At 36.1% G+C, this 26496-nt stretch overlaps 1 protein-coding gene across 1 annotated transcript in view; it reads left to right on the top strand.

Moving 5' to 3' along the window:
- Positions 1 to 26496, top strand: part of TMEFF2 (transmembrane protein with EGF like and two follistatin like domains 2) — a 276911-nt gene that overhangs the window by 8684 nt on the left and 241731 nt on the right. The window contains exons 3-4 of the mRNA XM_006079524.4: positions 3191 to 3320; positions 10147 to 10173. Coding sequence (XP_006079586.1) covers positions 3191 to 3320; positions 10147 to 10173 — 157 coding nt within the window. The remainder of the gene's footprint in view (positions 1 to 3190; positions 3321 to 10146; positions 10174 to 26496) is intronic.

Here is a 26496-nt window from a genome sequence, read left to right as displayed (position 1 = left end):
ATTATATCTGAATAATCTACAGAAGTAGATGAAAAGGATAAATAGAGAAATTCTAGGGATTACAAAGAAGAAAATGTGGATCCAGATCATCTACACACAAAATATTGTAACCAGGGTTGGAGATGAAGATTAAAAGGTAACCCAGAACAAGAATGCTAGGACACAAGCATGAGGAGCTAACTGGCCCAGCCATTTGCAGTAATTATGACTCTCATCTGCCTACTGAAAGGGTCAGCAAGTCTACTGACTATGTTACCAACTGTTCACTTTTTCTGGTCTGTCTTCCATGTTCTCAGTAGTCTTAGTGCGTCCTCATAGATCCTCCCTACATTGTCCTGATCCTGAACACAGCCCATTTATCAAACACTGGTCCATCCACCTGCCTCCCTGGCCACAGTTCTGACATCAGCACCACGCACATGTATTTGATGTCTCTTCAGTGCTGTTTATTGGAAAACTTAACTCTTTACTGATATTTTTTAATTGCCTTTTTTTTCCAGTAGGGATAAAAATGTTCAGTTTTACGGTGGGTCAATTTTCAGGTGTATGTATATTTGGAAAGTGAGTTGCCTATTGAATTAAAATCCTCATGAGTGAAAAGTTCCTATCAAAATGTTTTCAAATATAATAATGTAGATAGCCTGAGTCAATGAGCCATATTATGTAACTATGGAAAGGAATAGAAACTTCCAGAATAATTAGACAAGAAACTAGAAATAAAGATTTAAAAAATGTCATATTTAAAATATTTCAATCTAATCATATTTAAATAATTTTTAAATAGATATAATTTGGTGTCTATATTACCTTGTTAGCAGTTATGGTGATTATGTGTCATACAATTTGAATATACTATTGGGAGAATACTACGTAACTATTAGTGAAAAATTATATTTAAGTTTTGCAATAACAGATGCAAAGTCAGACTCAAAAAATTTTCATTTCAGAGAACATTGTGTTATATCATTTAAAAAATGGTTCGAATCTGTTATTACATAACGGCAAAGGGTAAGAGCTAAATGGTTGATTGGGAAAGGAAGTACAGATATATTAAGAAAATAGAGTGAGAAAATGAACCTCAGGTTTATCATCAGATTTAAAAAAATTTTTTTTTACTTTACAATATTGTATTGGTTTTGCCATACATCAACATGCATCCGCCATGGGTGTACACGTGTTCCCCATCCTGAGCCCCCCTCCCACCTCCCTCCCCATACCATCCCTCTGGGTCATCCCAGTGCACCAGCCCCGAGCATCCTGTATCCTGCATCAAACCTGGACTGGCAATTCATTTCTTATATGATATTATACATATTTTAATGCCATTCTCCCAAATCAACCCCCCTCCCTCTACTGCAGAGTCCAAAAGACTGTTCTATACATCTGTGTCTCTTTTGCTGTCTCGCATACAGGGTTGTCATTACCATCCTTCTAAATTCCATATATATGCGTTAGTATACTATATTGGTGTTTTTCTTTCTGGCTTACTTCACTCTGTATGATAGGCTCCAGTTTCATCTACCTCTTTAGAACTGATTCAAATGTATTCTTTTTAATGGCTGAATAATACTCCATTGTGTATATGTACCACAGCATTCTTATCCATTCATCTGCTGATGGACATCTAGGTTGCTTCCATGTCCTGGCAATTATAAACAGTGCTGCAATGAACATTGGGGTACACGTGTCTCTTTCAATTCTGGTTTCCTCGGTGTGTATGCCCAGCAGTGGGATTGCTGGGTCATATGGCAGTTCTATTTCCAGTTTTTTAAGGAATCTCCACACTGTTCTCCATAGTGGCTGTACTAGTTTGCATTCCCACCAACAGTGTAAGAGGGTTCCCTTTTCTCCACACCCTCTCCAGCATTTATTGCTTGTAGACTTTTGGATCGCAGCCATTCTGACTGGTGTGAAATGGTACCTCATTGTGGTTTTGATTTGCATTTCTCTGATAATGAGTGATGTTGAGCATCTTTTCATGTGTTTGTTAGCCATCTGTATATCATCAGATTATAACCGTGTTAAAAATTTGTTCTTTTGCATAAAAATCCTTGAGTTGAATTTAACTTTTGAGAGATTTTTAGAAATATTATTATAAAGATTAAAACCCTAGCCATTTCGCTAAATCATTGGTTTACTTCATATGTTATGAATTAGCAGATCAAAAATCCAAGTATTTTAATAAGAACTAGAAAACAGAAAAGCATTTTCACATGCATGTATATGCATGATTTGCCTTACTGTACTTAATTTCTGGCATGGGTGAGTATTTATAAATAATTGTCTTGATCATTACATTTGTTATAATTAAACAATGTAGCCCATCAGTAGTAGTAATCAGGAGATAATCATATCACTGGTGTAATTAGCAGGTATAGAATACAGCCAAGTATCTCTAAGGCCTTAGAGTGTGATTGTGCTGTAATGAGTATACCCTGTAGGTTGCCTGATTTCCATTATAAAATGTGCACGTTTTTGGAAGGAAATTGTTTTAAAATGAACTTTTCATTTTATGCAATATACATTAATACTCAGACTTTTGAATAGTCAATCAAGTTAACATATGGTTCAGTAGTTGACTTTTTTTCTGTATTACATAGTCTGTTGTTTCTTTCTATACTGTATCTCTGTCAATATCCAATGATATAAAGATATATGAAACTTTAATTAGGAATTCAGATGTCTTATCCAAATATTTAAGAATTTGTAAAGATTCAAATTGAACAGAGGAACAACATACTGAAGAGTAACTGAGTTCTTTGGCATTTCAGCTATATACTTCTGCTCCAAAAACAGATAGGCACTATTTTTGAATAGCTAGAATGTCATAACATGTTCTCATTTTTTCTACCAAGCCAGATGGGCCATATATCAGAAAAAAAAGTAAATAATATTGATACTTTTGTTGTTATATCTTTTTATTATTTCTTGTCCTATAACTTTCTTGGATTTTCCTGATTTAGCAGCTGATTTTCCCCCATCTGAATCAGATGACCAGTTGGCTTACTGGACATTGCTTTTGTATATCTTTGACTGATATTCTTACAAGGTCAAAGACTTGCTGGATACAATGGGGATCACTGAAAATGAAGACAAGTGCTTTCTTTTGTAAATGATGGTTTCTGTTCAAGATGTCAGAGGCCCGTAAACTCCAGTACTAACCACAGGCTTACATCTGTGTCCTCCCCAGTGCAACAGTGACTATGTGCCTGTGTGTGGTTCCAATGGGGAGAGCTATCAGAATGAGTGTTATCTGCGGCAAGCTGCGTGCAAACAGCAGAGTGAGATACTGGTGGTGTCTGAAGGATCCTGTGCCACAGGTATGTATGTGATCCTGATGACACCTGAAAACCTTTGGAATGGATTCTGAATCCAAAACCATGTCTTGCTTTTCCTGTTGTGTCCTGTTTATTATTATCCAGATAAATAATTCAGACTATATATTGGCTAGACAAGCTTCTTATACTTTTGTATCAAGCATGCATTATTCCTGTTCTATGTCTCTTTACATTTCAAGTTATTTCTGGAAGAAAGATAAATCTACCATAAGGATGTTGGTAGCTTTTAATACATCTATTATTTAATGGAGTACAGACATTGAATAACAATTAGAAATCTAGATTGACTGCTCAGCTGCCAAATATATAGAAAGTAATCTATGCAGGAATAAATTTTGTTTGTTTGATTGTTTATAACAATAGGATTGTTTGCTAGAGGACAGGCAGTTTGCAGATTTGGATTTGAAGGTTAAGATGTGCCTAATCTTAGCAGCTCTACAAAATGCTGTTCTTAACACTGAGCAGATTACATTGAAGAATATATTGGGGATGAACACGACTTCTAAAGACAGCTGTCCTTTCTAGAACCACTAGTGAGCCTGGGATCCCACAAAACTTTTTAGTCATACTGTACCAAGAATGCTCTAAAGAAAGTAAGGACGAAGAGCACCTTCTTGTGCTCTTTAGTTTTTCAGGTTTTCCTTCTGCGTACAATGGTTATTAGAGCTGAATAGTATTACAAGAAGAGAGAAAAAACAAGAAGAATAAAGCCCAACTTGATAAACCAGTGCTATAAAATGAAGCTGAATTTTCAGGTTAGGCTTGACATTAAAATCACATATATTAAAGAAACTTTAGTATCCTTTGAAATTTATTCCTAATGGCAAATAAGCATCTTTCTGTGAGTCATAATTTCAGAGGAATTTGATGATACAAGCATATTTAAGGAAAATAATAATTATATATTATTATTATCATTAAAATGATATATCCGTTTTTCTTCAAAAAAGGAAATATAGAATAATGTCAAGAAAGGTCTATTTTATTGAAAAGTCCCTCTTAGATAACACTATGAAATTATATTAAAGATCATGTGTATGGTGGCTGGAGCAGAGTGGTAAAGGAGCAAAGAAACAGTCATATTCTTTAAAAAAGATTATCTTAGGCCTATTGATTGTTAGTAGTTGATAATACTGTTCCAGTTTGCACTGGAACTACCAAAGTTTCTAAGAATTAGCAGAAAAGAAAGGTATCTGTCCTTGTGAACAATGACATAGGCTCTTCCGTTCTGGTTTTTAAGTAGTTTTTTCTCCTATTTGATTCTTTGTCTGACAATGTGGATGTCCTTCCTGCAAGGTTGAGTGAGAGGCAAGTTGGATTGGTGCACCATTTTCTTGTTTGCTGGAGCTAACAGATCATTGCCACTTGGACCGTCTTTCTCAGTAGGAAAAGAGGAGGGCCACCATGCTGCTACTAGAGTAAGCATGGGGAAAATAGAAAGACAGGAGCAAACTAATTATAAAAAATCAATCCGTCATAGCTACTGGAAAATGACACTTTCGGATAAATGGAATAGGAAAAAAGGAACTTCTTACTCTCAGAACCAGGAATATGTAGGCAAATGCTAGAGTACTAAGGAATGCATTTACTCATTCAAAATCATATAGGATATCTGTCTGTCTCTGACAATAAGCAATGAAGATCCGTGGGTAGTCATAATAAGCAATCATGGAGTTATGGTTTGGTTAACAACGTTGGGAAGAAAAATCTCTGTTGCTTACTTGCCAACCTCCAGGTTTTTGTCAGCACATGCAATCACGTTCTTTTGATTCATTCATTTATTCAGTTCTAGTCCCTAATTTATTGGTTATACTATGAAAATACTTAACCAAGTAGAACATTTAATCACAATTGAGTAACCCATCCCTAGCTTATTCACAGACTTAAATTTCTACAGGATTTAATTAGTAAGTCGGTCTTGCTGAATGCATCTTCCATTGACGTGTAAATCTAAGAGTTTTGATCTGAATAATGATGGAGGGACCAAAGTAATTTTGATTAACCAGGTCTGACTAAATAAATTGGAGTTCTGACTTTTGATCTAAAAGAGATTCTTATTTTCTTCATAGATTTTGCATCATTTGACATTGTATGGATATGGCAAGTTGTGGTTTCTAAGAATAAAAGGCAGTAGAAGATTTATATTGATACTAAAATATAAAAATATAAACGTAAAACATATTAAAAATAACTTTATATTTATTACATTACATTGAATTTACAAATCATTTTTTATCTGGAAAATGGTTTCCTATTGAGCAGTCTGCTCAATAGCCTCACTGTCAGTTTCTCTTTTTTGCCTTATAAGAAATGTTTTGACTAAGAGTCTAGATTCAGGTCCAATAACATGGCTTCTTTTCTTAGGTTTCTCTTTCACTAATAAGGCTTTAGTAGGCTACTTGTCTCTGATTTGCCAAGATGAATCATTTTATAGCAAAGAACCATTAAAGCTTCCCATCACGATTTTATAATGATGCCTTGACTTGTCGTTGTTATTGTTCACTTACTGAGTTGTGTCTAATTCCTTGTGACCCCATGGACTGCAGCACTCTGGGCTTCCCTGTCCTTCACTATTTCCCAGAGTCTGCTCAGACTCAATGTCCATTGAGTCAGTGATGCCATAGAACCATCTCATCCTCTGTCAATCCCCTTCTCTTCCTTGCCCTCAATCTTTCCCAGCATTAGAGTCTTTTCCAGTGAGTTAGCCCTTCACATCAGGTGGCCAAAGTATTGGAGCTTGAGCTTTAACACCAGTCCTGCCAATGAATATTCAGAACTGATTTCCTTTAGGATTGACTGGTTGGATCTTCTTGCTATCCACGTGACTCTCAAGAGTCCTCTCCAGCATCACAGGTTGAAAGCATCAGTTCTTTGGCACTCAGCTTGCTTTATGGTCCAACTCTTACATCTGTAAATGACTACTGGAAAAATCATAACTTTGACTATATGAACTTTTGTTGGCAGAGCGATGTTTCTTCTTTTTAATACACTGTCTAGGTTTGTCATAGCTTTTCTTCCAAGGAGCAAGTGTCTTTTAATTTTGTGGATGCAGTGAATTTGGAGCCCAAGAAAATAAAGTCTGTCACTGTTTCCATTGTTTCCCCATCTATTTGTCATGAAGTGATGTGACTGGGTGTCATGATCTTAGTTTTTTTTTTTTTTAATGTTGAGTTTTAAGCCAGCTTTTTCACTCTCCTCTTATACTGTCATGAAGAGGCTCTTTAGTTCCTCTTCACTTTCTGCCATTAGAGTGGTATCATCTGTTTATCTGAGGTTATTGATATTTCTCCCAGCAATCTTGGTTCCAGCTTGTGAGTCATCTAACCTGGTATGTCACATGATACACTTTGCATAGACGTTAAATAAGCAAAGTGACAATATACAGCTTTGACATACTCCTTTCCCAATTTGGAATCAGTTTATTGTTCCATGTCCAGTTTTAGCTGTTGCTTTTGACCTGCATACACGTTTTGCAGGAGGCAAGTAAGTGTTCTGGTATTCCCATCTATTGAAGAATATTTTAGTTTGTTGTGATCCACATAGTCAAAGGCTTTAGTGTAGTCTATGAAGCAGAAGTAGATGTTTTTTCTGGAATCCCTTTGCTTTTTCTATGATCCAGCAGATGTTGGCAATTTGACCTCTGGTTCCTCTGCCTTTTCTAAAACCAGCTTGAACATCTGGAAGTTCTTGTTTCACGTACTGCTGGAGCCTAACTTGAAGGATTTTGAGCATTACTTTGCTAGCATGTGAAATGAATGCAATTGTATGGTAGTTTGAGCATTATTTGTAATTGCCTTTCTTTGGGGTTAGATTGAAAACTGACCTGTTCCAGTCCTCTGGCCATTGCTGAGTTTTGCAAATTTACTGACATTGAATGCAGCACTCTAACAGCATCATCTTTTAGAATTTGAAATAGCTCAGCTGGAATTCCATCACCTTCACTAGCTTTGTTTGTAGTAATGTTTCCTAAGGCCCCCTTGACTTAACTTAAGGCCATGACTTAAGTGACCATTTTTTTTCAGTCTATTCCTCTGTCTTCACTAGCTACTTAATTTGGCTCAAATCAAACACAAATGTTCTTAAGGATCATGCCCCTTGAATTTTTAGAAACATACATGGGTAATACAAGCCAAAATACTACTGCCATTTTTCTTGATTTTCTCCAGCTATATATATTTAATAGAAAACATATAGATGAATAGGCAAAATTTTAATTATTATGTTCCAGACACAGTGATAAGCATTTAAAATGTGCCATTGTGCAGTTATCCTCAAAGTAGTCCAGTAGGATAGACATTACCCATTGATTAGAGGACCAATAAGCTTAGAATGGTTGAATAATATTCCTAATGTTATCCAATGAGTATATTTGGAGTTTGGAATCCATAAGCTTTTATTCATTTCCTCTTAGGTGTATATATATGTAGGGAGCTGAATAAGACATGGTTCTTGATTTAAAGATGTTTACACTCTTAGTGGAAAGGAATAAGAAGCTATATACATACAACTAAAACAAAGGTAGACTGTATAAATGCTACAATAATACAACCTGTTATTAACTTCTGATGATTTTATAAGTAATTTTATAACTTAAGCTTTCAAATTAATTCAAATAAAGTCAGTTAAAATGCTAGCTGTGAAAAGATACAAAAAGTAGACTTTAGCAACTTTGACCATTCAAGCACTGTCCTGTCCAAAAGTGATTGCTCTGTGTCTTAGGACTCAGTTCAGTTGACAGGACTATTTTCCTGCTATTGAGATGAATGCATCAGCCTTTTTTCCTCTGTTCTCTTAAACCAGTCAAACTGAATAATTAGAATCCTTATTTGAGTTTACATTTACCAAGAGTGGTTTTAATTATGAAATTTTTTTACCTATTAACTTGCCTTTAAGGGAAGGATAGCCTGACCCAAAGACTTTCTCCTTAGTCATGTAAGCAGTTAATGACTTGAGGCTTTGATTTAATAAAATGTTAACTCTTATGAATATGTTAGTCTGGGTATCCACCAAGGCTGAAAATTCAAAACAGCTGCTCCTTCATGACAGTGCTAATGTCTAACGTAATGACAAGGAGAATTACTGGCGAGGCATTCATTCTTCCCTGTGTCAGTCTTCTATAGATTTTCATACATCATGCCTCTATGAGTGCTTTTCAATAAAGTGTCATTGAGGCAAGCAAGTAGAAGTAGTATTTTATTTTAATTGGTCTAAAACAACAAACACAAATTCATAAACATGGCATTTGATATGGCTCTTGAAATCTGGCTGAGAATTCAATGTAAAATGAAGGCCAGTCAGACAAAAAATACCAGTATTAGTATACCAATATTAGTCTTATTTCCCATTATTAACATTAAAAATACATAGCCAAATGTATTTAGAATGGAAGGAAGTAGGGGGAGGCAGAAGGAAGGTGATGTCACCACTTAACAGGTAGAAGCAAATGGAGACTCAATGGTTTTGACTCCAACTGAAGGCAGTGGCACCCCACTCCAGTACTGCTGCCTGGAAAATCCCATGGATGGAGGAGCCTGGTAGGCTGCAGTCCATGGGCTCGCTGAGGGTCACACACAACTGAGCGACTTCACTTTCACTTTTCACTTTCATGCATTGGAGAAGGAAATGGCACCCCACTCCAGTACTCCTGCCTGGAGAATCCCAGGAATGGGGGAGCCTGGTGGGCTGCCGTCTATGGGGTCACACAGAGTCAGACACGACTGAAGTGACTTAGCAGCAGCAACCAGTCCATCTTAAAGGAGATCAGTCCTGGGTGTTCATTGTAAGGACTGATGCTGAAGCTGAAACTCCAGTACTTTGACCACCTCATGCGAAGAGTTGACTCATTGGAAAAGACCCTGATGCTGGGAGAAATTGGGGGCAGGAAGAGAAGGGGATGACAGAGGATGAGATGGCTGGATGGCATCACTGACTCAATGGACATGAGTCTGGGTCAACTCCAGGAGTTGGTGAGGGACAGGGAGGCCTGGCGTGCTGTGGTTCATGGGGTCGCAAAGAGTCAGACACGACTGAGTGACTGAACTGAACTGAACTGAATAAACTGAGTGTTTCTGGGAAATGAGTTGTCAGAAATTGACAACTTTCCCAAGTTGTAATTATGTGAGAGGGAGGGGAAAGGACTGTAGTAAAAGGAAGGCAGAGAGAGGTTATTGTCTTCTCTGCCAACATCACCTAGGGTATAGCCAATTTTAGCCACAAGGGCAAACCTGAAGCTCACCCTTTTGGATTTCAAAAACAGTAGATGCTGTTTATACAGATAGACTCTTCCAGAGTTGTGGTATTTGGAAAACGTATTAGCTCTTAGATAAAAAGATATTCATCTTTAAACTTTTTTCCTTTGTAATGTAATGTACAAGAATATAAGCCTTAATTATGAGTATTTGCCACAAGTCTTAGACTACTTAATTTCTAAATCTCACTGTTTGTTATAAGCATCTTGTTTTTAATTTTTTTGTTAATGGCACCATATTCATATTGACTAAAATAAAAATGAGAATTTTTACATAGTCAAGTTTGAGAATTAATTCCAAAGCTGGATAATACATTGTTCATGAAATTTAAGATGAAAATAATAGAGAATTTATTTTATAAGCTCTATTATAGATATTAAATTACATAGATATTAATGTTTTTCAGATTAAATATTATTAATTTTTCAATTATATTAATATATAATGGAGAAAGTATTTATTTTAAATTTATTTTATTTTGGATTTAATTTAAAAGTTCATAAATATTTTTTGAATATGTTTTATAAGCTAAAACAAATTACTTCCTTTTTTCCTCCCAGATGCAGGATCAGGATCTGGAGATGGAGGTAGGAGTTGCCTTTTTATATGTTGAAAGATTTACATGTGGATGTTACTTGTGGATATTTACTTGTGTATTTGTCCTTACATATGTCTAAGACGAAGTCACATTTTGCATTTTAGGAAAGGGAAAACTAAAAACAAAATCATTCTTCTTATTAAATAAATGTATATACCATATAAATTATTTTATATATTTATGAATCACTCTTAAGAACTTTTTCCATCTAATATTCCTATTCATGTATATGTTTGTGTTTAAATTAACTTTGAGATACACCTGCATAACAGAACTTCATAATAAGCCTCCAAGCATATTTGGCAGGACAGAAAACTCATAGAAAATCATTTAAATATTGTTTTTTTTTAAATACATAATTACAAGGTATTGATACTATTACATACATGGCTATTATGTAAACAGGAACATAATTATCAAATTAATAGTTTGAAATTGAAGGAGCTTTAGTTCATTAAAGAAAAATAAAAAAGATAAATTTAAGCCAGTGAAAATAAGTGTCTTTACTTCTTTGATTAAATTAATCTATAGTTATTTTTACTAACACAAGATATATGTTTTGATGATTTAGTTGTGTGTTTAAAGAAGTATATAAGAGATAGGCAGAAACTTTCAAAATTTTATATGATATACTTACTGCCAAATAAGATTTTACTTATGGATTGAACCTTCATTGTAAATTTCCCAAAATGCTTTTCCAGTTGAAATTCAAACAAAATTCTATCTTTATTTACAGCAAGAAAAAATAGAAACAACTAAATATAATTTCAACAAGAATACTAAAAAGAGAATGAATAAAAACAAAAACATTCTCTCAGGACGTTGCTTAAGTTATATAAAATGATTAAATGCATGTTTCTATTAAACTTTAGTTTTTAATGAAGAATTTGACAAAAGATGAGGAAAGATGTTGGAGTCAGGAAAGTCAAATTCTACTGCTTACCTTATCTGGTTTGGGCAACAAGTTAGAGATTTATTAAGTCAAAGGCTTAACTTGTTCAAATAAGCAACACCCAGAGAATAAAATTAGAGCAGCATATTGGAGCACAATTTTTTTTCATAAAGACTGAAATTGAATAGGAGTCACAATTCAGTACCCTGAGAGTATGAATTTATTTCCATATCACATGACATTAGACAGTCATTTGATGTTAAGATAATCTTACTATTTTCTAAGAAATTATTTTTTCCTCTGGCTGATTAATATAATATTCCTAAGAAAATTTCCCTGTAAGTTTTGGAAAGATGAGCTTCTAAGATCAAGCAAACTTTAAAGAGAAAAAGGAAAAAAGTTTTTTGAGTAGATATTTCACTATCAGAATATTAAGAAATCCATCAGTTTGTTAAAATGTCAATTTTGGAAGGGAGCAGTTCTATGAAAAATTTCTGTATTATTTCCCAGCTATTTAGTTTTATATGTAGACTACTTAATTTGAAAGACATTATATTGTTTCAACTATTCCACTCTTCACACGTCTTATTAATTTTTTGGCATCTTTAAAAACAAAACACAGAATTATCTTCGTTGCTCCTTTTGTTAAAGCATCATGGTATACTTTTTTCTAGTTGAGTCTTTTCCTCATGTCATACATCATTTCATCATTTTTTTCAATAATAAGGTGTAGTGGTTGTATCAGATACTAATTGCCATTTTTTCCTTCATTGTATTTAGCACATGCAATTGACAGTAAAGTCAACCTCACTCTTCCTTGTTGAATTCTAGACTGAAATATTAGGTTCATTATTTTTTCCTGTGATCTGTATAAGGTGATTTTTTAAAGGAAATCACTTTAATTTCATGAATAAGACATTTATAACTTAAATTTCATATATTTGTTGCAGACTATATTCCTTTGATCTCCTTTTAAAAATTTTCTCTACCTTTCAATTATATGTGCTTTATAGTAACTTGGAGGAAAAATAAACAAAACAACTTCTTAAGAGATAATTGCTTTGGGAAGAAAATAAAAGCATATAACCCATTTAATTCTGAGCTGTATTCTTTATAAAGAGTTGTTTTTCTGAAAGTTGTGGTAAATGAGTATTTACTCTTAGCTGTTTGTTTTATTTTTAGTCAGAGACTCAATAATTTTTGTTTTGTTTTGTTTTTGCTAAATTTATTTTTTCTAGTCTATGTGTTCTTTGCTCTGAAATACTAATGGTTTTAATTTTCCATATTTTTTTAACTTTAGTACAAAATGATAGAAAGCTTAATAATGAGAACCTAAAAGCATAGTTTAGAGTGACCTGCACAATTCTAGTTCACATATCGATTGGATTATATGGAAAATATATTTGACTTGCTACCTCTGCTATATAAAGGATGGACTTACTCCTTCTAGAAGAGCCAGAATCAGTTCCCTTTGAATTAACCAAAAGTGATTGAATTACCTATTATTGTTTGGTTAATCCAACAGTCCTAGTTAGTGATTGTCCTAACAAGTCTCTATAGGATATATTCTCAATAACATGTATTTGGTTAATAATCAAGACATCTTTGCAAGCACTTTGGATAGTTAATGGTTATTTTTCTAATTTCATTTAACAAAAGTTAATATACTCCCCAAATGTAGTGCATTGATCTGAATAGTGAAGTGAACGATTTTATTTGGAAAACACACATGTGTGACTATCATAAATGACATGGTTAAATCAAATCCAAATCCAAAACACTTCATAAATACATAAGGTTTTACTTTTTTAGATTATCCTACATTCTTAAACACATAAATATTAGTATTGAATATTAGACCTGCTTTTTTTTAATTAAGTTTAACTTATTTGCACAAGGGTGTATCTATCATTTATTGCACTTGAGGAAACATTTTTACAGTATAAAAGAGATCTAAATGTTTCATAAAATTTATGCTAATTTGTTTTTGTATGTTTTATAGAAGGTTTAACTGTCTTTAACTATTAATCTATTTATTTATTAAGGAAACATTAATATAAAGAATAATCCTGTGTTATTAGTTTTGAGTGAGAGACCAGTTGTCTATGGAATTCTGTTTTCAAGCAAAATGTTTAGTTGAAAAGGCATTTTCATCAAATAACCTTTTGGACAGACTCATACTTTAAAAAAAATTCAGGTTAAACTATAATTAGCTATATATGTGTCTGATAGAAAGGTAATATGTAGTAGAGTGTGGACAAAATTCCAAAGAATTTCAAAAAGTAGTAAAAAGAAAGGGGTTGGTGTTTCAAGTACTTATATATATGGAGATAATGTTGTAAATAAGAAAACGGGTGTGTGTAGGAGGGATAATAACATCTTCTCCACCCACGGACTTCCTTAAGCAACAAACACTGCACTGTGAAAGAAGTATTAAAGGAGCCTCTTCTCAAAATCTAGGGCTGTGTGGGTGCTTAGGGGATAATTTTTAACACCTGCTTTTATTTCACAGTCTTTCAGTCATATTATAAGATAAGACCATGAATATTTTCCATTAAGCTTAACATATATTTCTGGATTAACTAGACTTCTGACAGATTCCTAAAAACAAAAACAAGCCCTGTAAAATAAAAAGTATATTTTAACTATCAAAAGAATGATAAACATATTATCCTGCTAAAAGTCTGGAAGAATTCATGATTAAATTTTAATAACATCTTATGGGAAGTTGTATGATAATGTCTATAGAAACAAAATGTCTCTAAGATATACAACATAGATGCAATGGGTGTATTTTTAATTCATGAGGTAAAATGAAGCTCTGGGGCTTCATACAACTTATACAATTATATACTTTTAAGAGAATTCTTTAATAATTTAATCAAGAGATTAATGTCAGATATGTACAGCAACATATCAAATTAAATTTATATCCATTTGTTGTAGAAAGCCTGATTTTTGTTTTAATAATCCAGATAATGGCTATTATGATGACTTTAATGCACAAAATCAGTTATGCTGTGTTTTATTTAATGCAAAATTGTCCTATGCAGATTATCTTTGTATAATTTTACTTGGATGTACATAATTAAGACATTTATTTTGTATATACTTTGGCTAGAACAAGAAATATTTACATCGCAACAAACTGTAGACCCTAGGCTGTTTCTGATCATGTAGATTGCTAAAAACCAGAAAACAGTGTTATAACAAGTTTGAGAACTGAAAATTTATTTTTTTAAAATTCTTAGATTTCTAATGTGGATTTGATGATATTCAGGAGTTACGCTGAATTGAACAAGTCTCCTATCAGCTGGGGACCATGACAAGGTTTCTGGAGCTCTAAAGCTGAATATGACATAGTTCTTTATACTCAAGGAGATTTACATGTAAATTCTTTTCTTAGCAAGCAATGGGAAAATTATGATTCTAATTATCAAAAGAGAAATAATCCCCTCTAGAAATAAAATGTTAAGTATACTGTAAATAACAAGGAACTGAATGTTCATTCCATAACATATTCTTATATCAGGTTAAGTAATTTTTTCTCCCACGTTGCTATACCAGTTCCCTTTCTTGATCTCAATCTGTACCTTTCCACCTTATTGTCTTAGTCAGGTTCTGGCAAACACAGTGTGCCTCGCCATGTGTTTTCTCCACTGGGCACACATTACAGCCAAAGTCTGACAGGCATCAGTCGTCAGCAACCTCATCTGGAATACTGATTAATTTAAAAATTCTACCCTGTACGCAAAGTTTGAGATTTTTCCATGGCAATACATACAAGGAGGAAGCAGAAACTGCTCTTGCTTTTGCTGCTCTACACCTTAGAGCTGCTGTTCTGCCTGGAGATGAGTTTATAGACATCTGAACCACAGATGAAATATATCTCAGGTTTTCATGGAGTAGAATCCATTTTGCTTCCTCTATAGCTCAAAGAAAACCAATATTGTGATGGAGTGATGAAATAGAGGTAGGATGAATGAAGATAGTGGATAACGAAAATGGAAAAACAAAACCAGCAAACAAAAGGAGGGAAACAAAGTGAGAATGATGGAAAATGAAAAAGGACAACAAAACTTTGTTACCAACATATCTTCACATATGACTACCATCTTAAAAATAAAAATAACTTTTTTTTTTAGTAGAATGATAATAATTGACTGAATTTCCAGAGAAGATTGCTTGGGGATGTGAAATGGATGCCACAATATTTTCTTTTTCTGAATCACTTATATGGATTTCTAAAAACTGTATCTAGGAAAGTAAATGTAATCATTATGTACAGTGTGATAGACATGGCTTTGGGCTAAGAATCTGGAGATTTGTGTTATAAATTTTTAATTGTCTTAAAATGCCTTTTTGAGTCTCAAATGCCTATTTGAGTTTACTTGCAAACTCCTTGGAGATTCATTTATTTTATTGGTAAAGGAGAATAGTATCTGCTTATAGGAAAAGATGATTATAATAAACTAATGCAAAGGACTTTGGATTCCAAAAAATGAAATGAAAAGAATTTATATTAACTTTGTTCTTTTTTCCCATTTAAAAATATAATTTCTCTGAAGGGTTTAATTGAAATTTGGATCTTTGAATTAGTAAGTTTTAAGTTCATGGTCTCCAGTAGCATATTGGGCACCTACTGACCTGGGGTGTTCCTCTTTCAGTATCCTATCCTTTTGCCTTTTCATACTGTTCATGGGGTTCTCAAGGAAAGAATACTGAAGTGGTTTGCCATTCCCTTCTCCAGTGGACCACATTCTGTCAGACCTCTCCACAGTGACCCGCCCGTCTTGGGTTGCCCCACGGGCATGGCTTAGTTTCATTGAGTTAGACAAGGCTGTGGTCCTAGTGTGGTTAGATTGACTAGTTTTCTGTGAGTATGGTTTCAGTGTGTCTGCCCTCTGATGCCCTCTTGGAATACCTATCGTCTTACTTAGGTTTCTCTTACCTTGGACGTGGGGTATCTCTTCACGGCTGCTCCAGCAAAGCACAGCTGCTGCTCCTTATCTTGGACGAGGGGTATCTCCTCACCACCGCCCCTCCTGACCTTGAACGTGGAATAGCTCCTCTAGGCCCTCCTGTGCCCGCACAGCCACCACTCCTTGGACTGCTCCAACATCTGCTGGATCATTGAAAGAGCAAGAGAGTTCCAGAAAAACATCTATTTCTTCTTTATTGACTATGCCAAAGCCTTTGACTGTGTGAATCACAATAAACTGTGAAAAATTCTGAAAGAGATGGAAATACCAAACCACTTGACCTACCTCTTGAGAAACCTATATGCAGGTCAGGAAGCAACAGTTAGAACTGGTCACGGAACAACAGACTGGTTCCAAATAAGAAAAGGAGTATGTCAAGGCTATATATTGTCACCCTGCTTATTTAACTTATATGCAGAGTGCATCATGAGAAACTCTGGGCTGGAAGAAGCACAAGCTGGAATCAAGATTGCCGGGAGAAATATCAATAACCTCAGATATGCAGATGACACCACCATTATGGCAGAAAGTGAAGAGGAACTAAAAAGCCTCTTGATGAAAGTGAAAGTGGAGAGTGCAAAAGTTGGCTTAAAGCTCAACATTCAGAAAACAAAGATCATGGCATCTGGTCCCATCACTTCATGGGAAATAGATGGGGAAACAGTGGAAACAGTGCAGACTTTATTTTGGGGGGCTCCAAAATCACTGCAGATGGTGACTGCATCCATGAAATTAAAAGACGCTTACTCCTTGGAAGGAAAGTTATGACCAACCTAGATAGCATATTCAAAAGCAGAGACATTACTTTGCCAACAAAGGTCCGTCTAGTCAAGGCTATGGTTTTTCCAGTGGTCATGTATGGATGTGAGAGTTGGACTGTGAAGAAAGCTGAGCACCGAAGAATTGATGCTTTTGAACTGTGATGTTGGAGAAGACTCTTGAGAGTCCCTTGGACTGCAAGGAGATCCAACCAGTCCAATCTGAAGGAGATCAGCCCTGGGATTTCTTTGGAAGGAATGATGCTAAAGCTGAAACTCCAATACTGTGGCCACCTCATGCAAAGAGTTGACTCATTGGAAAAGACTGTGGTGCTGGGAGGGATTGGGGACAGGAGGAGAAGGGGTTGACAGAAGATGAGATGGCTGGATGGCATCACCAACTCGATGGACATGAGTTTGAGTGAACTCCGGGTGTTGATGATGGACAGGGATGCCTGGCCTGCTGCGATTCGTGGGGTCGCAAAGAGTCAGACACGACTGAGCAACTGAACTGAAGTTCATGGTCTAAAATATTGATGCTGAGATAATAACAACTCTACAAATCCAATCACAGTTTTCAGTATTTAGAGGAGATAACTAGATTTGTACTTTGAAGGGGAGTGAAATCATAGTTTTGATATTGGAGGAACTGTAGTTCTATATGACAGGTAAGAAATAGGGAACAGTTTTAAAAATTCAAAACAGTCAGTTCAGTTCAGTTCACTTGCTCAATCATGTCTGACTCTGTGACCCCAAGGACTGCAGGACGCCAGGCTTCCCTGTCCATCACCAACTCCCTGAGTTTACTCAAACTCATGTCCATCCAGTTGGTAATGCCATCCAACCATCTCATCCTCTGTCAACCCCTTCTCCTCCTGCCTTCAACCCTTCCCAGCATCAGGGTCTTTTCCAACGAGTTAAATCTTTGCATCAGGTGGCCAAAGTATTGGCGCTTCAGCTTTAGCACCAGTCCTTCCAATGAATATTCAGGACTGATTTCCTTTAGGATGGACTGGTTGGATCTCCTTGCAGTCCAAGGAACTCTCAAGAGTCTTCTCCAACACCACAGTTCAAAAGCATTCATTCTTCGGCACTCAGCTTTCTTTGTGATTCAACTCTCACAAATGATTACTGTCCATAATGATTACTGGAAAAAAACATAGCATTGACTAAATGGACCTTTGTCAGCAAAGTAATGTCTCTGCTTTTTATTATGCTGTCTAGCTTGGTCATAGCTTTTCTTCCAAGGAGCAAGTGTCTTTTAATTTCATGGCTGCAGTTACCATCTGCAGTGATTTTGGAGCCCAAGAAATAAAGTCTCTCACTGTTTTCATTCTTTCCCCATCTATTTGCCATGAAGTGATGGGACCAGATGCCATGATCTTTGTTTTCTGAATGTTGAGTTTTAAGCCAATTTTTGCACTCTCCTCTTTCACTTTCATCAAGAGGTACTTTAGTTCCTCTTTGTTTTCTGCCATAAGGGTGGTATCATCTGCATATCTGAGGTTATTGATATTTTTGGCAATCTTGATTTCAGCTTGTGCTTCATCCAGCCTGGCATTTCACATAATGTACTCTGCATAGAAGCTAAATAAGCAGGGTGACAATATACAGCCTTGACATACTCCTTTCCAATTTGGAACATTTTTGTCCCATGTCCAGTTCTAATTATTGCTTCTTGACCTGCATACAGATTTCTTAGGAAGCAGGTAAGGTGGTCTGGTATTCCCATCTCTGTAAGAATTTTCCACAGTTTGATGTGATCCACACAGTCAAAGACTGTAGCATAGTCAATGAAGCAGAAGTAGATGTTTTTCTGGAACTCTCTTCCTTTTTCTATGATCCAACAGGTGATCAAAACAGTAAATACTTCTTAAGATTACAATGGCAGTCAGTTGCCTCTGTAGAAATCCCAAAAAGAAGAAATGGGAGGGATTCACAATATGATGGATTCGGTATACTCACATGGAGAAGGCAATGGCACCCCACTCCAGTACTCTTGCCTGGAAAATCCCATGGATGGAGGAGCCTGGTAGGCTGCAGTCCATGGGGTTGCTAAGAGTCAGACACGACTGAGCAACTTCACTTTCACTTTTCACTTTCATGCATTGGAGAAGCAAATGGCAACCCACTCCAGTGTTCTTGCCTGGAGAATCCCAGGGATGGGGGAGCCTGTTGGGCTGCCGTCTATGTGGTCGCACAGAGTCGGACACAACTGAAGCGACTTAGCAGCAGCAGCAGCAGCAACAGGTATACTCACAAAGAAGAATTTTCATTAGGATGCTAAGCATTGCAAAGTTTTTCTAAGGGGATTTGAACTTTTAGAAAGAGATTCTTTTAAAGTAGATGGAAATACTTTATTATAGTTCTACTGGATGCCAGAGCATGAATTAGATAAATGCATAAGGATACCTAACTCAAGTATAATTGTTTGTAAAATGCCCTGTGGTTTATAAAAAGCACTAATTTATTTAATCACAATAGCAACCTCTGGATATGTGGAAGATAATAAAAAAAAAAATAGAATTTTACCCACAGTGCTAGCAACAGTACATTATGTTAACTAAACCAGTCCTTGAATTTCAAGAAGGAAGGAAACTATAGTCTACAAGGTACCCTACCTTTTGCAGTAGCTGTATGCAACACCTATATCCAAGACCCCATATTCTGTTTACATAAATCTTATCAACAATCATATGAAATTTTATTATCTCTTCTCCTTACCCCCTTCTTACTCTCATTTTTATTTCTGAAACTATCTATTCTATTCAAAGTGTTATTAGTCATTCTGTTGTGTCTGACTCTTTGCAACTCCATGAACTTTAGCCCTCCAGGTTCCTCTGTCCCTGGAATTCTTTAGGCAAAAATACTGAAGTGGGTAGCCAGTCCCTTCACCAGGGGATTGACCTTCTCGACCCAGGGATTGAACCCAATTTTCCTGCATTGCTGGCAGATTCTTTACTATCTGAGCCACAGGGGAAGCCCATTCTATTCCAGGTCGTTCTCAAACCCCTATGGATTTATGTATCATCAAGTTAATCATACTCATCAATCTATAATGGTTTGCCATCTATTCTTCTCTATTAATTTTCCCTTCATCACCCATCCCTGGCCCTATTACTTTTTGAAGTATTCACTCTAAGGTATTTGTTGTACTTTAACTTGGGGAAAAAATATGATTGTGTAAGTGGTTGCAGGAAGTGGTAGTTAAAGGCTCAGTCTCTGGAAGTGTACTCTGTGGATTTGGTCCCCATTCCACCATTTACTCGCTATGTGACCACAGACAGGTTACTTACACAATCTATTTTAGTTTCTTCATCCATGATCCTTGCAGGGTTTCCCAAGAAATAGAATCTGAAGTTAGATTTGTACATTCGAGGTTCACTAGTAGGGCTTTCAGGATAGGCATCGGTAGGAAAGAAGGATGTAGGACTGAGCAAATGGAGTAGGAATGGTGCAGTTTTAAAAAGCCACAGCAGGCACCATAAAGAGCTCTCAACATGGCATGTCCCCTCTGAGTTGTACTTAAAATTGGGTTGATGGGGCTGCACCTTCACATCCCACCATTGATCACTGTTGATGTGGGTGAACCCCAAGGGAGTGTTACCTCGGACCAGGCGGCTCTCTTTAACTACAGGCTAGACCTGGATAGGGGCTCTGCTGTGACCTGTGTACAACATTCCCAGCAGAGAAGGGGCAAGTATGCACATGCATCATGGCATTCTCGACAATCTGTAACATTTAAAACAAGGAACAAAACAGAATCCCTGCTCTTGCAGAGCTTATTTTTTGTGAAAAGAGCCAAAGAGTAAACAAATAAACAAGAAAAAATATAGATTGTCATATGGTATGCAGGAGGGGAAAAGTGAGATAAGCAAAGGTAGAAAGTTGCTAATGGATTTGAAGTGATCAGGAACGCATGGACAAAGATAAGGAAGTGAAGGATTGGGATCAAGGCTTGCAAATAAGCAAGAGAAGGGCATTCCAGGAGAACTGCAATGCAAAAGCTCTGAAGGTGCATAACCCCAGAAGGTCTCAGATGTTAGTTGGACTGAAGTGAGTGAGAGGATGCTTGGAGAGATGCATAAGGAAGAGAGATGGAGGTGAACCTATAGACCCTTTTATGGGGTTTGACTCTTCCTGTGAGTGAGTTGGGAGCCATCGAGGGTCCACAGCAAAGAAAATGTTCTGATGTGACTAGTGATTTTACCAGATCTGTGTTGAAAACGCAATGTGTTGAAGTAAGGGAAGAAGGAAAGACTACTGTAATTAAAAGAAAAAAGATGGGACTTGCCTGGTAGTCCAGTGACTTAGGCTCTGTGCTCCCAATGCAGAAGACCGAGGTTGGGTCCTTGGTCAGGGAACTAGATCCCATATGCCACAATTGAAAAAGACCCTGCATGCCAAATAAGTAAACACATATTTTTAAAAAGAATGAAAATATTTAAAGAAGAAAAAAGATAACATTTCTTTTACCTGCTTGTCAATGTTCAGGAGTCTGTGATATATTCTCCACAATGTCTCTTGTCTATTCCAGATGTACCAATCTGCTACCCACCCAAAAGACGTTGTCGGTGGTCCTTTAAGTAGATATCCTACTGTAGATATTGTGCAGTAGTCAAATCAATTTTTTTTTCTCTTAGGGTATTTTCATATTTAGGGTTTTATTTAAGATGTCCTTCTCTTGTTTTGATGCTTGTAAGCAAGCAGAACATTTCAGGCATTAGCAGACAGTATTTAATACATAGGAATCTCTCTGCATGCTGCAGTGCATGCCAAATTGCATTGACTTTTGTTTCAAATTTGGATTTGAAAATATAGCATTTTTTTAGTGTACTAGATGTACAATATGTATCGTAGCATATGATTTTCAATGTGTACTTAACAAAGAGCAATTTCATTTTCTCTGGTAAATTACACACTTGTTATAGCTTTGGGATTTAAAAGAATCCTGGAATAAATAGAAAACAATATGTTTAAATAATGTTAGCATTCTGGCTCAGTGAGTCAAACCACAAGAATTATTCCAGTGACTTTCAGTTAGTCAACTGGTTCTGAAGATAACTTTCGTTTTGTATTCCTTGCTGGGATCTCTCTCTGAGAAGAATAAAAGGAGAATTAACTGTATTTTAAGTACGGTTGAACAGATGATTCCAAGAACTTGTTTAGCAGATGGATCATTTAAATTGGATCTATTCCTAATCAAAAAAATATTTATTTAATATAAAATAATAAATACAGTTCTTATAAACTTAAACTTCTATCCCATTTTCTCTCATTTCCCAGCTGCTTTTCTCACGCCTTAATTTCATAGTTTGACTGATTGGATGGTTGTTCTAAGATTACCTTCTGATGGGGAAGGCCACAAACAGAAATCCATATTAGTGGAACCAGTTAAGAGGGAACCCATTTCTAGTATAGCCTCTACACAAAATTAATGTACTCTGCATGTATTTGGTCCTGGCTAAATTGAGAAATTTTGCATCATCTTGGAAGCATTGAATTGGGGTGAGAGTCATTTTAGACACACTCCAGAGACTGTAACCTTAACAGAAAGCCATGGCCTTTGGCAAGTAGAGCTTCTGACACACCGATTTAAGCGGTGGTGGTGAACATTTGGTAAAGAGACATGTTGAGCCACATACTATCATTTCTCCTGAACACTTGGAGCTTTCTGATGCAGTTTGAGTTCTAATCCTTAAGGATTGGAGAGTTTATAATGGTGAAGATTTTATTAAGTTACTCAAAAGACAACTATAATAGCAGTTTAAATGTGCTCCTCTTTGAAAGTAGGTGTTATTTTTAAATATAATTAAAGAGAAACAACTGGCAGTTTAGAGGAAAAGGGATATTAGTGGTAGTAATTATAGTGTATCTTAAACAGTGGGATGATATTAAATGGTTATATTCTGGAAACTCATGTTCTAACTACTTTTGAGGCCCATGCTGCCCAAACAACCACATTCAAGCATTCATTCAGAAAACACCCTTGACCTGTCACGAAGAGAGAGCTTCCTTACACCAAACTCTGCTTTGAAATAGAATATGGCAGAGTTATAAACCCAGTTCAATCCTATAAATCAGGACACTGTGTGAATTTTCTATTGTGAATAGCTCTCAGGTTTCTCTGTCCAGACCCTTCACCAATCCCTTATTTCATCCCTCGTCATCTCTTGTCTATAATGTTGAAAAAATGCCTCCTAACTTGTCTCCCTTTTTCCAGTCTTGTCCTAAAATTTTTCTTACTTGCACAGTCAGAATGATTTATAGAAAATACTTATCTGAGCATATCATTCTCCTGCCTACAACCCCACAATGGCTGTCCATCATCCTTAGAATAAAAGTCAGTCTTTCTAGTAGGAAGTACAAAGACCTCCAGAATTGCTCCAGTACCTGCTCACCATCCTCATCATTAATCTTCTTCACCTCAGAGCTGACAACTCCATTGTACCTTTGCATTGAGAGTAGTTCACTGAGACACAATGTCAATAGGTTTCATGCCTCTTTGCTTTGCTAATGCTCTTCCCTCTTCCTAAAACGTGTCCCGTGCTTTTGCCTAAAGAGTATTCATCTTCTAAAACTAAATCAAGGATCATATAATATAGGGAGATTGCCGTAAATCTGCTGATTGGAGTAAATACCATTCTACTTTGTGTCACTAATCTGATTCATTGAAGTAGCATGTTTATGTATGTGCTTACAGCTAATTATTAATACCCTTAGATGCAGACCGCAAGGCCATATGCTTAGGAGGATATCATTGAATCTTTGCTCAGCTGAGCTAAGGCTCTAAAACTAACAAAAAAAAGTGTGCTTAAATTTTGAAATGTTTCTATTCACATTTGGCTACTACAGTTTAAATTATTTGAAATTCTGAAATAAAAGTTAAATGTGAAGAGTTTCATATGCTAAAATAACTGTAGAATCATTTTAACTCAATAGAAAAGGGCTAAAAAAAAAACAGATAGTAAGAGAATGATCCATGCCACCAAGAATAAGACAAGAAGATGATATTTGCAAGCCTAAAACAGCTTCATAAATAAGCAAATGCTTATCCAAGACCTAAAGAAATTCAAGGAAATCCAAGAGGAGCCTAGCAAAAATATAGGCTACCAGCTTAAGCTCAGAAGCTTTCCTTTTGCATTTCCTTTATTTTTGAAGTACATGGCATCTGATACTATTAATATCAATTTGTTCATCTGTGATTTGCCTCATTCTCCTAAAAGTGGTGTGCAAAGAAAAAAAATTGAAGTTATTTTAGGATTCTAGTTAGTTTGTAGGTAATTGAGATGATTTTGCCCAATGTGAATGCTTTATCCCACTTCCAAATTACTTATTAAAATACCAAATGACTTTGGCCAGAGAATAAAATCATTTGGAAATCCATTTGGTACCTTCATTTAATTTGACATTGAACCAGTAGGGGAAAAATAAAAGATGGTCTTTTCAGGGAATTATAATGATTACCCCACATAAAATGTACTTTAACCATAGACTAATACTGCCTGAAGAGTAAAACACTTGCTATTAATTTCTTAGAGCTAGAAAAGAAAGAAAGTGAAGTCGCTCAGTCGTGTCTGACTCTTTGCAACCCCATGGACTGTAACCTACCAGGCTCCTCTGTCCATGGGATTCTCCAGGCAAAAATACTGGAGTGGGTTGCCATCTCTTTCTCCAGGGGATTTTCCTAACCTAGGGATCAAGCCCAGGACTCCTGCGTTGCAGACAGACGCTTTACCCTCTGAGCCACCAGGGAAGCCCAGAGCTAGCACGTTTCTTCATTAAACGGAATAAGAAAGCAGAACTCGTGAGCTTCAGCTTTCAGCTTACGAAGCATCCAATGGTATATGAAGAGGAAAGGGCCTCCTCCATATGATGCCATGAAGATTTTAGAGGAAATGATTTTAAAGTAAGTCACTGTGCTATCATCAGACTGAAAGTAAAGATCCAACCAGCAGAATTTCATAGAAGTGGGCCTGGCATGTAGTAGGTGCTTGATAAGTATTTGTGAGATTAATGCATGGATGAATGAACTGCTAGAGCAGCGATGTGAACTCCTATAATAGCAATTAATTGATGCATGTGTGAACAAGGAGGCCCTGCTCCCACCTCCGAGTAACTGCTAACTATGGCCCTCGACTTACTTAGAGTAGGCATCAGAAATGCCATGAGATGTCATTTCTCAAGAAATCTGAAGAGTGATTCTATTTCTTCCACTAACTCTGAGTCACAGCTCTTCCCCACATCCCTATGCTCTTTTTTTTTTTTTCATCTGTTTTCCCATGAATGAAACTGGAACAATATGGTAATGCTGTACTCAGATATAAAAGGGGATATTTATAGGGGATAAAAAGGAGAGTTTGGAGAAACAAGATAGGAGAGCAATCTGGTAAGAAAGAGAAGGATTTTTCAGTGCAAAATGTCAGAAAAAAAGGAGAAAGTGGTGGTGTTTAATGTTTTGTCTAAAAAAGTTTTTAGTGTCCATCTAAAGGACAAAAAATGTGGAATGTTAAATAGCTTCAGACTTGGGTAGGCAGTACTATTTTTTTTATATGTCCCAACTCTTTAATATTTCTTTCCATATTAACACATCAAATATTTACTCATTTAGTGCATTTCTCCCTCGATAGTTTCTATACCCCAACATATACATGTTTTGAGAAGAAAATCAAGAAAAAGTTGATGCAGACAAAGATTTTCCTCTTAACTCCACTCCACACAATTTTTTTCTCACTCATCTAAAATAGTATTTAATGCTGCCAGAGAATATTTCATTAGGAAAAACAGATCTTGTTCTTGCCAGACAAGACAAAGGTTGAAATCAATGCTTCAGACTGCTGAGTAGGAGATCTGACAACCTGCCCTTACCCCAGCACTTTTGCAAAGTGCTTGGCAGAACTTGAATGCCTCAGGATGCTATTATACTAGAGGGTATCCAGTTAAGTAATATTGAGCAATGGAGCATAATTTGACCTATTTTGAAGAGTCACAGATAAGGTGAAGAACTTGCTCCAATTTGCCCAAGACTTTTCCAGTTTTCACATGGAAAATCCTGCATCCCAGGATACTCCACAAAAATAAGGATGCAGAAATAAGGATGATATGGCACCTAAGTCACATAAGAAAGGCTAAGAAGCCTTATGGTTTAGAAGTTTGCTAAATTTTGTTTAAAAAGTATTTTAAAACAACACCTGACCATGAATCATTTTTTTTTAACAAATATATTTTAAAAATTAAAGGAATTAGTAATTTAGGGTACATACCTTAGGAAACTCTGCTCCAACCCTAACCATTTATCTCTTGACCCCTGCAATCTCATTAGCAGTATGTGTTACAGGACATATGGAGACCTGAGGGATGATCTACCAGTTGTGACTGAGTCTCCTTCTAAACCTTAGACTACGTAAGCCTCAGGCTGGAAACTTGGAAGAATTTCCATATAGAAATAATTTCATCACTTCAAAATCATTCTCTTTCACAAATATTAACCTGTCTTAATGTACATATTTTAGGAGTTTCATTATGGTGGTTGTTGTTTAGTTGCTAAGTTGGGTCCGACTCTTTAGCGATTCTAGGGACTGTAGCCCGCCAGCTTCTCTGTCCCGGGGATTTCCCAGGGAAGAATATTGGAGTGGGTTGCCATTTCCTTCTCCAGGGGATTTTTCCAACCCAGAGATGGA

The sequence above is a fragment of the Bubalus bubalis genome, chromosome 2 (assembly GCF_019923935.1).
Source record: "Bubalus bubalis isolate 160015118507 breed Murrah chromosome 2, NDDB_SH_1, whole genome shotgun sequence".
NCBI lineage: Eukaryota > Metazoa > Chordata > Mammalia > Artiodactyla > Bovidae > Bubalus > Bubalus bubalis.
The sequence above is the reverse complement of the archived record's forward strand: the minus strand, read 5'-3'. Positions and strand labels throughout refer to the sequence as shown.